The following is a 15,540-nucleotide window of genomic DNA, read 5'->3' as shown; positions in this document are numbered from 1 at the left end:
TCATTTGTTTCCACATACGAGTGAAATCATACGGTATTTGTCTTTCTCTGACTTATTTCACTTAGCATTATACCCTGTAAATCCACCCATATTGTTACAAATGGCAAGATTTCATTCTTTTTTATAGCTAAATAATATTCCATTGTGTATATAAACTACATCTTTATCCATTCATCTATCTACGGACACTTGGGTTACTTTGTTAAATTTTGTTAATATGATTTAAAAAAATTTTTTTAAAGTTTATTTATTTTTGAGACAGAGTGAGACAGAACATGAACGGGGGAGGGTCAGAAAGAAGGGGAGACACAGAATCCGAAGTAGGCTCCAGGCTCTGAGCTGTCAGCACAGAGCCTGACGCGGGGCTCGAACTCATGGATCATGAGATCATGACCTGAGCCGAAGTCGGATGCTTAACTGACTGAGCCACCCAGGCGCCCCTATGATTTTTTTAATAGACTTTTTAAACTTTTTTTTTTTTTTTTTTTTTTTTTGAGAGAGAGAGACAGAGCATGAATGGGGGAGGGAGAGGGGGAGAGTAACAGATTCCAAAGCAGGGTCCATGCTCTGAGCTGTCAGCACAGAGCCCGACGTGGGTCTCGAACTCACAAACCACACAATCATAACCTGAGTTGAAGTTGGACATTTAATTGTCTGTCCACCCAGTTGGACATTTAATTGACTGAGCCACCCAGTAGAATTGACTTTTAAAGCACTTTTAGGTTTACAGTACAACTGAGCAGAAGGTACAGAGTTCTCATGTATCTCCCATCCCTACACAGGCATAGCTTCCCCTTTAACAACACCCTCCACCAGAGTGATCCACTTGTTAGGATTGATGAACCTACATTGAACCTATAAAATTTTATGTCTTAAAATGTATTCTTCGATTACACTTTGCAGAAGCAAGAAAAAAGTACAGTGCATTGCTTTGATACTAGTCTTCTTGTATACTTTTAAGTTTTTCAATTGCCTGTGGTTACATATGTAGAGAGAGCCTTTAAACTTAGGGGTAGCTATGCCATAGATTTGTTTAAATATATGTTTTTATTTCAGTTATTGTTTCAAATGAAATAGAACTCCTGAAATTGATAAATTATATTTGAGCTAGTAAAATTGGAAGTCCAGATCAAGTGTGAGAACAAATTATATATTTTTGGTACATGATGCCTAGAATTATGATCCTAAAGATCAAGAAGAATCTATAAAATGTTTATGCTTTGACCCCGTAATTCTGCTTCTACAAATTGAACCTAAGAAAGTATGGTAGAAGCTTGCTTAACCAACCCCGGATTGATGATGCTCCCCGTTCTGTTTGTAAAGACGTTGAGCAATACTGCTGGTTTCCTGTTCTGTGGTGTGGTCCTACACTGTGCTTCAGTCAATTGAGTGTGCCTTGTCAATGCCCTCCAGCCATAGACCACTAGGAACATAGCTGTCATTGAACAAGCCGGGTTGGTTACTCATTGTAGAGGTAAAATGCACATGAGAGACTGTGTGGTATTTCAGTAAGAGTATTCAAAGGGATTTATTTTAGGGTTTAGGCTTTTGTACTGGGTGATTTGGGGAAGGGATTAAGGAAGAGCTCCTTTGCTCTGGATTGGACATTGCTGGGATGTGGGGTGGTTCTTTGGGGATCTTAACAAATCTTATCCAGGAGGAAGGCCAACTAGACCAGAGACTAAAGCCCTACCTGCTGGAGAAGCAGCAGTCACTCCTGGCTGCCAGGAGAGGGGGATATTTGGTATTTTGTAGGTTGCACAATGACCTTATTTTTTGTCCAAAATTTTGAAGTGTTTTTGCTTTGTCTCGCTTTTTCATGGTCTCAGAGTGACCTTGTCTGATGTTGGTATTTAGTGAGATTGTTTGTGTGCACCGGGAGAATAGCACGGCCTAGGTTCTCCCAGGCCAGCTTCAGACATCAGTAAGGCCTAGCTGTCAGTGTCCAGCGGTTTCTGGATGTTAGGGCCTGCATTTTTCTTCCTCGGACTGTTACTAAGAATCACTTGAAACCTGTTTATAGCCATTGTACTTTTTGTAATTATATAATTTAATTAATATATAAAACACTTAAATTAGTGTAGAAAGAAAGAGGAATTATTTCTGTGAAAACTTGGACATTTTTGGAAAGCCTTACTAAGGTAAATTGCTAAAAGCATTTTGTAAATTGTTGTTGAATTAGGGATGGGTAAAAGGCAAAAACAAGCCCTTCAGAACACATTTTACCAGAAGAATTCTATGTACTGATTGCTTTACAAGTATCTTCTGGTTCTCAGTCCACTTTAAAGAAACCCACATTGTAAATTGCAAATGATTTACTCATTCATTGAGGGAGCAGGGGAGGGGCAGAGAGCGAGAATCCCAAGCAACATTTTAAATTAACCTCCCAACTATATAGCTCTGATTATCAGGTAAGAGGCTTTTATTATACAGAAAAAGTTACGTAAAGATGTAGGTGCAAAATTGTTCATCAGAACTTTTTTTTTAAATTTATGTCTAAGTTAGTTAGCATCTAGTGCAACAATGATTTCAGGAGTAGATTCCTTAATGCCCCTTACCCATTTAGCCCATCCATCCCCCCCTCCCACAACCCCTCTAGTAACCCTGTTTGTTCTCCATATTTAAGAGTCTCATGTTTTTGTCCCCCTCTCTGTTTTTATATTATTTTTGCTTCCCTTCCCTATGTTCATCTGTTTTGTATCTTAAAGTCCTCACATGAGTGAAGTCATATGATATTTGTCTTTCTCCAACTGACTAATTTTGCTTAGAATAATACCCTCTAGTTCCATCCATGTAGTTGCAAATGGCAAGATTTCATTCTTTCTGATTGCCAAGTGTGTGTGTGTGTATACACACACACACACATATATATACATACCACATCTTCTTTATCCATTCATCCATCAGTTCATCAGAACTTTATAAAAGTCAGAAGAATAAAGGAAGAACCTAAATGTTTATTAATGTAATTGAAATTATAATCAGAAGATGAGATAGTTATTAGGTCATTTTTCAAATACTGTCTTTTAACAAGAAAATGCTCATTTAGTGTGAAATATAGAGTAGATCACAAAACCAAATAAACTATGACCAGAATTTTTTTTTTATTTTTATTTTTTATTTTTTTTCAACGTTTATTTATTTTTGGGACAGAGAGAGACAGAGCATGAACGGGGGAGGGGCAGAGAGAGAGGGAGACACAGAATCGGAAACAGGCTCCAGGCTCTGAGCCATCAGCCCAGAGCCTGACGCGGGGCTCGAACTCACAGACCGTGAGATCGTGACCTGGCTGAAGTCGGACGCTTAACCGACTGCGCCACCCAGGCGCCCCTATGACCAGAATTTTAAGAATGTATATGTAAAAATTTTAAATGCAAACCAAGTGAACATATAATTGGAAAGAAATGAACCAGGAAATTGACAGTTTACCCCAGATGCTGGAATTTCAGAGGTTTTTTATTTTACTCTTTATGCTTTTCTATAATTTCTAGGTGTTCTATAATAACTATGTATTGTTACTTTTTGTTTTTTTAATCGGGGGAAGATATTTTTTTTTTTTTTTAAAGTTTGTATTTAAATCCCAGTTAGTTAACATGCAGTGTAATATTAGTTTCAAGTGTACAATTTAGTGAGTCAACACTTCATACATCACCCGGTAGTCATCACAACAGGGGGAAGTACTTTTTAAGAAAAGTCCCTGGGGGCACCTGGGTTGTTCAGTGGGTGGAGCATCCTATTTGTGACTGGCTCAGGTCACGGTCTCACAGTTCGTGAGTTCTAGCCCTGTGTCGGGCTCGCACTGACAGTGTGAAACCTGCTTAAGACTCTTTTCTCTCTCCCTCTCTCTCTGCCCCTTTCCTGTTCACACCTACATTCGTGCTCTCTTTCTCTCTTAAAATAAACAAATAAATAAAAAAAAAATAAAAAAAAAAAAAAAAGAAAGTCCCTGGATTGACTATTTTAGAAACATATACCTGTTTTCATACCAGTCTGGCTCTTTGCTAATGTGTTTTCATTCAGTATTAGGAATTCGATGTAAGAGAAGCTTTATGTTCTAAATGAGAAGAAAAGCAAAGGCACAGGCATGAATTTTTTAGGTCAAGGCTCCTATAGATTTAATCCACAGGCTAATGTTTCCAACTTCTAGGCATAGAGTAGATCTTATCAATGAATTGGGCTTTTGTTGATTGCTCTAACCCCCATCCAAAAGCAAAAAGCCCCTTGTTTATACTCTTTGTTGGTGTTTACCATTGCTTCCTTTAAAGCAAAAGCAAAAACAGTGCACTTATCATTCTCTTCCACTAGCCATACTACATTGCACCTTCCTTGGAAGGAAGAAGGGAATGGCCATCTTTGTATTCTTAATAGCTGGACCTTTGTTCCTCAGTAGTTGGCCAAATAACTTGAAAAAATGTACAGTAGTCCCACCCCGCGCCGCCCCCCCCCCCACAATATAAAGATTTCCTGGACAAGTATGTCTTAAAATACCAGAGTTGATAGTAAAGAAAAAAAATGTTCCTCAAGGGCCCACTCCAAGCATCAGTGACAGGAAAGCAACCTATCAACAGCAGACTTTACATTTCACCTGATGATTCTGGACTGTTTTCACAATAGAACCATGTGTGAGCGTATAAATTGACATAGCTGGGGCACTTGGGTGGCTCAGTTGGTTAAGTGTCTGACTTTGGCTCAGGTCATGATCTCACAGTTTGTGAGTTGGAGCCCTGCGTCGGGCTCTCTGCTGTCAGCACAGAGCCTGGAGCCTACTTCAGATCCTCAGTCTCCTTCTTTCTGCCCCACTTGCAAGTGCTCTTTCTCAAAAATAAACATTTTTTAAAAATAAAAATAAATCGATGTAGCCATTTTAGAAGGACAGTTGGGCAACGTCCGTCAAATTGAAAGTGCACATCACCATTGCATTTCTAGAATATTCTCCAAATATTCTCACACAAAGTAGACAATCCTGTATGGACACATATCCTTATTTAGACTACTGTTAATATGTTTCTCAATAGGAGAGTGACTGGAATATCATGCTGTCATTTAGAATGAACTAGATCTCATTTAATAATTGTATTCGATGTTGTACAAATATTTGTATATTTGTATTTATGATGATGATGATAATGATGGCTGTTCTTTCATTATTTGTTTATTTTTATCTCTAGAAGTAGGCTGTACACCCAACGTGGGGCTTGAACTCCTGTTCCTAAGGTCAAAAGTCACGTGCTCTACCAACTGAGCCAGCCAGGTGCCTGAATGACAGCTGTTCTTAAGTATATATCATATGCCAGTCATTATGTCATGCATTTGACAGATTTTATCTAACAATTCTCATAACAACTATATGGCAGGCACAGTTATTGTCTACATTTTGCAGATGAGAGACTGAGGCACAGAGATTAAATAATTTACACATTACTTATAAGGGGCAGACCTGGTATTTGAATCCAGGTAGTCTGTGGTTAAAACAGTCTACATTCTTAACCTCTAAAATGCATATCCTAAAAATAATGCATATCCTCCTTTCTGCTGACACAGATCAAGATATATATTGAATAAAAAGCAGAATTAAATGCATGACATGCTGTACAGCATGCACCAGAAGAGTATAAAAGGAACAACAAACAGTGTCTTCTTACAAGGAGGGAATGGATGCCCTTTTACTTTGTTTTTTCTCTTGTGTGTGATTGAATAATAGGCATGTATAACTTAAACATTTTTAACTACAGTATCTGATCTTTTGAAAAATTACAATACTTGAGACAAGCTGTAGTCCTGAGTCAGGAATGTTCTATCCATCCCTACTTACCTACTTCAGTATAGAATTCATCTTGTTCTAATATCCTACCACAGTTCAAGATGATAGCTTTCTTCAAAATTCACTTTCAGGGGCGCCTGTGTGGCTCAGTCGGTTAAGTATCTGACTTTGGCTCGGGTCATGATCTTGTGGTTCGTGCTTGCTTGGGATTATGTCTCCTCCTTTCCTCTCCTCTCCTCCCCTCTCCTCCCCCCTCCTCCCACTCCCCCTTCCCCCTGCTTTTCCCCTGCTCTTATACACTGTCTCACTCTCAAATAAATAAACTTTTAAAAAATTCACTTCTGCTGGGATTTATTGTTTACCTGATCCTGCTGTCAGTACTTAAGTTTTTGATTGACATAGTACCTCATTTTTGTATTTTACCTCTTTAAATCACCTACATTTTTTGTTTCCCAAAGGATTTGAGACTGATTATTGTAAGATATAATTACAATTATGTATGCTAGAAGAGTTCTACAGTTGAGGAGTAAAGTCAACTTTTAGTTTCCTGGAAGTAGGAAAAAAAATTCTGAGTTCAGTAGTTCTTGTGATTTGACAAAAGGACACATAACCATTTTGTTTAAAAACAAAACAAAAATATTTTTTTTCTTTTTCTAAATTTGGAGATCTCTTTCATGGGCCCTTTTATGCAATTTATACTTTTCCAGTTGTTTTGTTGTTTTTGTCTACTCAACTGAATTATAAGCTTCCTTAGGACAAATTCCATTTCATTCCATACTATTTTTGTTCTATCTGTACCTAGAAAACACACCCTTTATTATGGTTGAAATTGTAAATTAAGCAACAGCTGCAGCCCAGCTACATTTCAAAGATTACGTTATTACCACTTTTCAAAGATTCAGTCTTTGAAACTTAGAAATTGATACTACTGTTCTCCTTCTCAGCAGGGAATCTTCTCTGGTCACCCTCAAAAATCAGTTTATTGTCTCCCTCTCTATCTGCCCGTCCCCTGCTCATGCTCGCTGGCTCTCTCTCCTTCAAAAGTAAATAAACATTAAAAAAATTTAAAGGGGGCGGGGCTCCTGGATGTCTCAGTCAGTTAAACATCTTCCTGCTTTAGTTCAGGTCACAATCTCACAGGTTTCAGCCCCGCGTTGGGCTCTGTGCTGACAGCTCAGAGCATGGAGCCTGATTCAGATTCTGTGTCTCCCTCGCTCTCTGCCCTTCCCCCACTCATGCTCGCGCTCTCTCTCTCTCTCAATAGTAAATAAACATTAAAAAAAATTTTTTTAATCAATTTATTTCTTGGTTCTTTTTGAGCCCCTGCTTATTGATTATGTAGTGTAAAGGAAATTTATTCAAACTTTTGTTTTATGACAGTTAAATATTTTTAAATACGGCTTATTGCTTTCAACCACCTTTTTCTTTCTCGTAGGTCAAGTTATCAAAGCATGGGACATTGGGGTGGCTACCATGAAGAAAGGAGAGATCTGCCATTTACTGTGCAAACCAGAATACGCATATGGCTCTGCTGGCAGTCTCCCCAAAATTCCCTCGAATGCAACTCTCTTTTTTGAGGTAAGTGTGTGTGTGATGTTGCCTTGTTAGCCTCTGTTCTAGTATAGTGCTGGCTCTGAAGCAACAGGCAGTGGAACAAGGAGCTAAGCTTGCTGTTGAGAATCAGATCCAACTTATTTATTTTGGAGCTTAGCTTCTTGAATTGTTTCCCACAAACCCAAGGGGTGTGTGCCAGTGCTTTCTTAGAAACGTGTTTCTGGCACTGAACGATCATATCCAAATAAACAAAAGACACCAGGCTTAAAAAGAAAGGTTCTGGTCAGTGGTGTGAGTATAACATACTCAAAGTTGACCAGAAGACAACATTGAAAATGTGGCAGACCAGTGTTGAAATATACCTAAACCAAACGGTAAGATACTTTCATATTATACAGGTTTACAATTTGTCACCGGTCTCGCTTCTTCATTAGAAGCAGTAGGTGGTGATAACATTATGCATTCTGTGTTGAATTACATAGATCTGTCCAAGTGTGATTAAAAAATTAAGGGAGGAAATGCCTGAAATGTCATAACTGGGTAAAACAAAATAAAACCAAAAAAACAAAAAACACCTTTAGTTGGTTGTAGGTCTGATTCATAGGATTTATTTTTACATTTACAAAAGGGAATTCCATGAATCTGGGGTGGAAAGGTGGTGGCCTCTAGAGTCAGACAAAATAGTTCAGGGCAGCACCTTGTAGCTCTGGCTTTTTGCCCACAAGGCAGCTTTCCTAGTATTTCCTGTCTGTCTTTGCACTGCAACCCCACAGGATGCAGTCCTAGACATTATCGTTAAGTGAAGGCTCTTTCCAGGTATTGAAAGTGCAGCGTTCTTTTTTTTCCTACTTTTCCAATAACTGAGATGCATAGATAAATATTAAAGAGTTTTATTTTGTAAAATGAAAGGAGAATCGGTTGTCCTTGTCTTTAAGTATGTTAAGCTGGCTCTGTTTGGTCTTTTCTCAGCCAAATCTTTTTTTCCTTTCTAGATTGAGCTCCTCGATTTCAAAGGAGAGGATTTATTTGAAGATGGAGGCATTATCCGAAGAATCAAACAGAAAGGAGAAGGATATTCAAACCCAAACGAAGGAGCTACAGTAGAAAGTAAGTATTGCTGTGACAGTGAACGAGTCCTTAAAATTGGGTTCCATTTACAGGGATAAAATGGAGATTTCTTTTTAAAAATCTAGAAATAATTAAATATAGCTCAACTCAAGAATAGTTTTAAATTCAACATTTACTTAATAATGACTTTATTTGGTAAATATTCATCCAACATGTCTATGCTAGGTATTTACTGTACCAGCTTCGGTAGACCCAGAAGATGTAATCCTACCCATCAAGTCCAAGTCTACGGACTCCATGGTGTACCAGCAACAATGTTAGTTGCCTTATGGATTTACTCATTTATTTCTCAAAATAACCTTACGAGATAAGATTTATTATCCCCAGGTGAGAAAAGTGAGTTCAGAGAAATTGCCCCAAGGTTACAGAGTTACTGAACAGAGCAGTTGGATTGTAATGTCCTTCAGAGCTCTCAAACCTGTCTCACTGGCTTGTCTCAAGATGAAAAAGTTCATCGTTTTAGTTAGATCAGAATTGGGTAATAGTGTTCATTCCATTCTCTGTCAGGAGATCTAGGTTCATGTTTTGCTTTGCCATTTATTGGGTGACTTACAGCTACTCCATTTTTTTTACTTGCTAAACTGGGGGGAAGGATACTCCCAAGGACCGATTACTTGATCACTCTTCCAGAGCACAATGTATGGACCATGGCGCCCACCGCTTGTCACTTTGTATTGTAGTCAGTGTTTGCCCATTTCTCCAGTAGACAGCTTGAAGCCCAGAATCTTTTTAAGTCTTTTTGTTTCCAGCATTACCTACAGTGCCCTACACACATTGGGTGTTCGGTAGGTGCTTTCTGCATGGATAGATGTTTGAAAGACGCCATTCACTGAGCTTGAAGTACCGTTAAAAAGAGAGTCATGAGAAAACATAGAAAAATACTTCCATTAAGAAAACAGAGTACTTGACAATATGAACTATTATAAAAGGCCTATTTAAAATAAAGAGTTCATTTAGAACAGTAAACTAGAATGGTTGATTTTCTTATCTTTACCATTTGTATATTCTACTTGAGATGCATGTTTCATTCCCTTGGGTCTGGCAAATTAGTTCAAATTGAGTTACTTATTTAGTTGGAAACAGTTGTAAATAGTATTACTGTACTATTGCTGTTGAAGTCTTTAGGTAGCAATCATTCCTGGTAAGTTTTAGAATAAATGAAGAGGAGCTCAAATGTATAATGTTGGAGAAATACCTAGCCCAGGAGCCAGAGACAGGATTCTAGCTTCAGCAGACTCTAACTAGCCCTTGCCTTTCTGGGCTCTGGCTTCCTTTACGATGACACAGGGGTAGACATCTCGATTTCTAAGGTCCTGTTAGCCCTGAATGTTCCATGATAGAATTCTAAATGTTTATGAAAGTGACCAGAATGACAGATCATCATCTTCAGCACATTAACAAGTATGTAAGAAGGTTATCTGTAACAGGTATTTAAATTTTTTATTATGAATATTTTCAAATATCAAAAAAACCAGAGGTTTTTTTCCTATGATAGAGTAACTCCCAGATTCAGCAATTTATAATATATATTTTTAACCTGGAGGCTTTTGTCAACCAAATTAAAAAGAAAAACTTTTCCCAATTTTAGGCAATGCCACAAAACTACCATTGCAGAGTTAACTTTGGGGCAGGCTAAATTAAATCCCATCTTGCTTTTGGTAGTATTTTTGGTGGGAGTCCTTATTTTTAACTTTGTTTTGAAATCATTTTCGCCTTACAGACAAATTGCGAAACTAGTACAGAGAATTCACTTATATGCTTCATCCAGCTTCCCCTAATGGTAACATCATCCCTCACCACAGTGCTGCATTTATCAAAATCAGGAAATTAACACCAATAAAATACTATTAACTATTAGGGGTGCCTGGGTGGCTCAGTTGGTTGAGCGTCTGACTCTTGGTATTGGCTCAAGTCATGATCTCATAGTTCGTGGGATCAAGCCAGTGTCAGGCTCTGCACTGACAGAATGGAACCTGCTTGTGATTCTCTCCCTCTTTCTCTCTGCCCTTCTCCCTCTCACGTACGTGTGCTTTCTCTCTCTCTTTCTCAAAATAAATAAACTTTAAAAAATACTGTTAATATTATTCTACAGATCTTGTGTGAGTTTCCTCATTTGCCGTACTGATGTCCTCTTCTGGTCATGGTCAGATTCAGGATCCAGTGCTATATTTTGTCCCTCTAGTAGTAGTCTCCAGTCTGTGACAATTATCAGTCTTCCTGTGTTTTTTCATGATTTTAACACTTTTGAAGACAACTGGCCTATTTAGAATATATTTCAATTTGGGTTTATCTGATGTTCTCCATGATTAGATTGGAGTTAAGCATTTTTTTTTTTTTTTTTTAAATACCATGTAAGTGATGCCGTGCCTTATCAGTTCATCATTATCAGGAGGTACATGATATTGATGTTAACTTGGGTCACTTGGTTAAGGTGGGATCTGCCATGTTTCTCCTTGTAAAGTTGCTATTTTTGCCTTACTAAGTATCTCTTTGGGAGGGATCTAACTACTAGGAGACCATGCAGGTGTCTTTTGCATCACATCTTCACACACTGATCCATGAATGTTGTGTTTTTTTTTAAGTTTATTTATTTTGAGAGAGAGGAGAGCACAAAGCAGGGTGGGTAGGGTAGAGAGAGAGAAGTGGGGGAGGGGGGAGAGAGAATCCCAGGCAGGTTTCATGCTGTCAGCAGGAGATCAATCCCATGAACCATGAGATCATGACCTGAGCCAAAATCAGGAGTCAGACATTTAACTGACTGAGCCACCCAGGCGCCCCTGATCCATGAGTGATATTTCCATGCAACAGTTATTACTGTAGGATTTGCCTAATGGTGATTTTTCTATTTCCACCGTTCTTTCTACAATTTAATTGGAATTCTGCCATAAGGAAGATCTGCCTCTTCTTCCCTGTTTATTCAGTTATTTATAATAGTGTAGAGTCATTGGTATTTATTTTATTCTGTAGGTTATTATTCATTGCTACTCTTACTTTGTTGGTCAGATTGTCCCAGATTTGGCCATTGAAAGGTTCTTAACCTAGCTTTTGTGTCTTTTCAACAGACATCCTTTTTTTTTTTTTTTTTTTTTTAATGTTTATTTTTGAGAGGTGGGGGCAGGGCAGAGAAAGGAAGACACAGAATCCAAAGTAGGCTCTAGGCTCTGATCTGTCAGCACAGAGCCCGACACGGGCCCTGAAGGAACACGAGGTCATGACCTGAGCTAAAGTCAGACCTTTAACCCACTGAGCCACCCAGGCACCCCCCTCCTTTGTTTTTTAAGCACTTCCTTACTTTTGGTACAAGATGCTCTAGGCTCATTTTGTAGCTTCCCCACCCCAGGGCTGGAATCAACCATTTCTCCAAGGAGCTCTGATTTCTTTTATTAGAAAACAGTATTTAGAAACCAAGATCTGGGTGCCGGGTATCCTCACACTGTGGAACATTATTGCTTCTTAACTTGACAGAGCTGGGAAATAGATGTACCACAGAAGGCACGTGTACACAGCTTTACGTGTTCTCTATTAGCTGTACGTGTTCTCTGTTAGTCCGTATGTCTATTAAAAGCTAGGAGCACATACTCATGCCTGCAGTTCCGATCCAGCACCTCATGTTCATCCTTACCTTCTCCCTTCACTTATTTAAAACTGCTTTCTCCAGCAGTGAGAAACCTCTCTCTCCTATCCACGATGTATTTGTTTATTTGCTTAATTGTAGTTTACACAGAAAGTAGTTTCAAAATTGCTAACCCACACCCCTTCAAAAAATGCACTTCGTAAACGCAGGAAGTATTTGTGTAGAAGTTCCTGTAGTCACCAGCCTTAGAGCATACATTGAAAACACTGTTTTCCAACTTAGGTTAGTTCTGTGTTCTCACTCCCTTCAGTGTGGTTATGTTATTTATTTATAACGCAGTTATGTTCATTTGTTATGTTTGGATGCCATTTAGGGTCACCCCCCACACTCCGGTTGCTTTTAACTATTTATTTGTGTTTGGGGTAGATGAAACAGTGCCATGGTTCTAAACTAAACAAAAAGATATACACAGAAGTGTTATTCCCCCGTCCTCTGTACTAACCGGTTCCCATTTCCCCATTATTTCCACCTTCCTTCCTGCCTACCTCCTGTAGGTCACCAGTCACATTTCTTCTTGGTTTATACTTCTTGTGTTTCTTTTACAGAAATGAGCAGGTATCTGTATTTTTTTCTTTTATGTCCCCTTCCTTTTTGTACGGAGGGTAACATACTATCGATGGGTTTTAAAAAAAAATACTTGAATAATTCTTTATCTAATTTTGCTTTTTCTGTTTCCTAATATCTTAAAAAAGGGTAATGACTAATCTTTTGTCTCTCATCTTGTTAGATTTTACTTTCTGGAAAGTTTAGAGTAAATGGTTTATTTTTACTTTTTTCATCCAAAAGCCCTATTTGGTTTTCTGGAACAAATCAATTTTATAAAAACATATTGTATTTTCACTTATCCCTCTTTGAAACAAGTTCACTGTGTGTGGGAGGAGGACAGAAGGTTGACTTAAAAGTGGTGCCTGTCAAGGGCACCTAGGTGGCTCAGTCAGTTAAGCATCCAACTCTTGATTTAGGCTCAGTCATAATCTCATGGTTCATAAGACCAAGCCCCACGTCGGGCTCTGTGCTGACAGTGCAGAGCCTGCTTAGGATTCTCTCTCCCTGTCTCTCTGTCTTAAAATAAACAAACATTAAAAAAAAAAAAAAAAAAGTGGTACCTGTCAGAAACCACAAGCACTTTGTTCTTTTAAAGTCTTCTCGGGGCGCCTGGGTGGCGCAGTCGGTTAAGCGTCCGACTTCAGCCAGGTCACGATCTCGCGGTCCATGGGTTCGAGCCCCGCGTCAGGCTCTGGGCTGATGGCTCGGAGCCTGGAGCCTGTTTCCGATATTGTGTCTCCCTCTCTGTCTGCCCCTCCCCCGTTCATGCTCTGTCTCTCTCTGTCCCAAAAATAAAAAGAATAAATAAATAAAAACGTTGAAAAAAAAATTAAAAAATAAAGTCTTCTCAGGTCTTTACCAGCTTGCCTTTTTTCATAGCATTGCCCGTAACACTTAGATTCAAAGCCAGGAAGAAATCCCCAAACTAAAGCCAGTTCTGCTGTGAAGAGAACAGGAGACAATGATGATCCATTACAATATATCATTATAGGGGAGCCTGGGTGCCTCAGTCAGTTGGGCGTCCAACTTCAGCTCAGATCATGATCTCGTGATTTGTGAGTTTGAGCCCCGTGTTTGGCTCTGTGCTGACAGCTTGGAGCCTGGAGCCTGCTTCGGATTCTGTGTCTCCCCCTCTCTCTGCCCCTCCCCCACTCGCACTCTGCCTCTCTCCAAAAATAAACAAACATTAAAAAAAATTTTTTTAGGGGCGCCTGGGTGGCTCAGTCGGTTAAGCGTCCAACTTCAGCTCAGGTCAAGATCTCGCAGTCCGCGAGTTCGAGCCCCGCGTCCGGCTCTGGGCTGACGGCTCAGAGCCTGGAGCCTGCTTCCGATTCTGTGTCTCCCTCTCTCTCTGCCCCTCCCCCATTCATGCTGTGTCTCTCTCTGTCTCAAAAATAAATAAACGTTAAATAAAAAAACTTTAAAAAAATTTTTTTTAATTATAATATATCATTATAGACACAGAAGAGTTACAAAGTGTCACTTCTGTGTGAAGGTATAGTGGGTAGTCAGGGAGGGGCACACAGGCTTTGGAAGTGATAGATGAATTTTGAATCTTGGAATCACTAAGTGATATTCTTGCGACTTTAGACAAGTTACTCAACAACCATGGGCATCCAGTTTTCCCATCTGTAAAATGGGAATGATCTTCTCCTATACACACATAGGTTGTGTGGACAGTTAAGAAAGGTGCCTAGTACAGGATGGAAATTACATTTCTTTTTTCTACCCTCTATATTATGCTTATAGAATTGGTTTTGCTTCCTTAAAATAGATTTAAGGAAGGAAATCCTCGACACCTCATTCTCTTATATTCTACATCCAATTCATCAGCAAATCCTTTTGGCTCTACCAGGGTTGACCTGGAACTCATGATTAATTTGCCTCTGCCTTTAACACAGTCTTCAAATTAATTATATGTCTTCTTAGTACTAATCGTGCCTAAATCCTATTTCTCCAGGATGTTTGGTTGGTTGGTTTTTGAAGAATAAAGTTACGGAATGAATCAGAAAAGGATTTTACTCAATTGTGATCTTTTGCTTCCTTTTAATTTGTTTGTTGTGGAAGAGAGAACTTACATTAGTTGACAGGATTTATTCTTCCTCAGAGAAATGTTTACCCTCTCTTGTCAGGATCCTAATAATTGCAAGTCGGTTTTTAGCTTCTGTTGTGCTTTTTCTTATGTCAGTTAAGATGACCATCTTGTAATTCTTACTCAGTGTCCTTTTTCCATTAAAAAAGCCACAGGGTTCTAAGGTAGTCCAGTTGACACTGTGATGGCGACTGATGCTTCAGTCACTCTACTTTAGTCGCCAGCAATGGCTGCATTGTCACTTTTAAGCTTAGCTTTCTTAGAAATTGAATCTGACTGACATAAGCCTACCGCTCCTCCTTCCCCAAGTCACCCGTCTTACACATTTTTTGGTTGCTTACTTCATTGCTTGGAGTAGACACATCCACATGCCGGCTGTATGTAGCTGTCTTGCCTCACAGTGCTTCACCACATCTGAGTGCAAGGATGCAGACGCTTGACAGTGTTTTCAAATGTGAGCCTTTCAGCAGAGCCGTCTGCAGAGTTCGAGTTGTTGGAGTACCCTCCCTCTTCCCTCTCCCCTCTCCCCTCTTCCTCTCCAGATCCCACTGAGTAAGATGGGAGAGGGGCTGCAGAATGACTTCAAAAAAGAGTAAGGAGGGGGTGCCTGGGTGACTTAGTCAATTAAGCATCCAACTGTTGATTTCAGCTCAGGTCATGATCTCAGGGTTTGTGAGTTTGAGTCCCACACTGGGCCCTGCGCTGACAGCACAGAGCCTGCTTGGGATGCTCTCTGTAGCTCTCACTCTCGCTGTCCCTCCCGCACGCATGATGTTTGCTCTCTTTCACTTAAACATAAAAAAAAAAAAAAAAAAAAAAAAAAAA

The 15,540-nt window shown here is 39.3% G+C and overlaps 1 protein-coding gene across 4 annotated transcripts in view; it reads left to right on the top strand.

The window, feature by feature from the left end:
- FKBP5 (FKBP prolyl isomerase 5) overlaps window positions 1-15,540 on the top strand; it is a 120,620-nt gene that overhangs the window by 74,093 nt on the left and 30,987 nt on the right. For all 4 annotated transcript variants that reach the window (XM_040473300.1, XM_040473302.1, XM_040473303.1 and 1 more), the window contains 2 exons: window positions 7,197-7,339; window positions 8,308-8,422. In XM_040473300.1, the coding sequence (XP_040329234.1) occupies window positions 7,197-7,339; window positions 8,308-8,422 (258 nt within the window). The remainder of the gene's footprint in view (window positions 1-7,196; window positions 7,340-8,307; window positions 8,423-15,540) is intronic.

This window comes from Herpailurus yagouaroundi, unplaced genomic scaffold (genome assembly GCF_014898765.1).
Source record: "Herpailurus yagouaroundi ecotype Mexico unplaced genomic scaffold, PumYag 139, whole genome shotgun sequence".
Taxonomy (NCBI): Eukaryota; Metazoa; Chordata; class Mammalia; order Carnivora; family Felidae; genus Herpailurus; species Herpailurus yagouaroundi.
The sequence above is the reverse complement of the archived record's forward strand: the minus strand, read 5'-3'. Positions and strand labels throughout refer to the sequence as shown.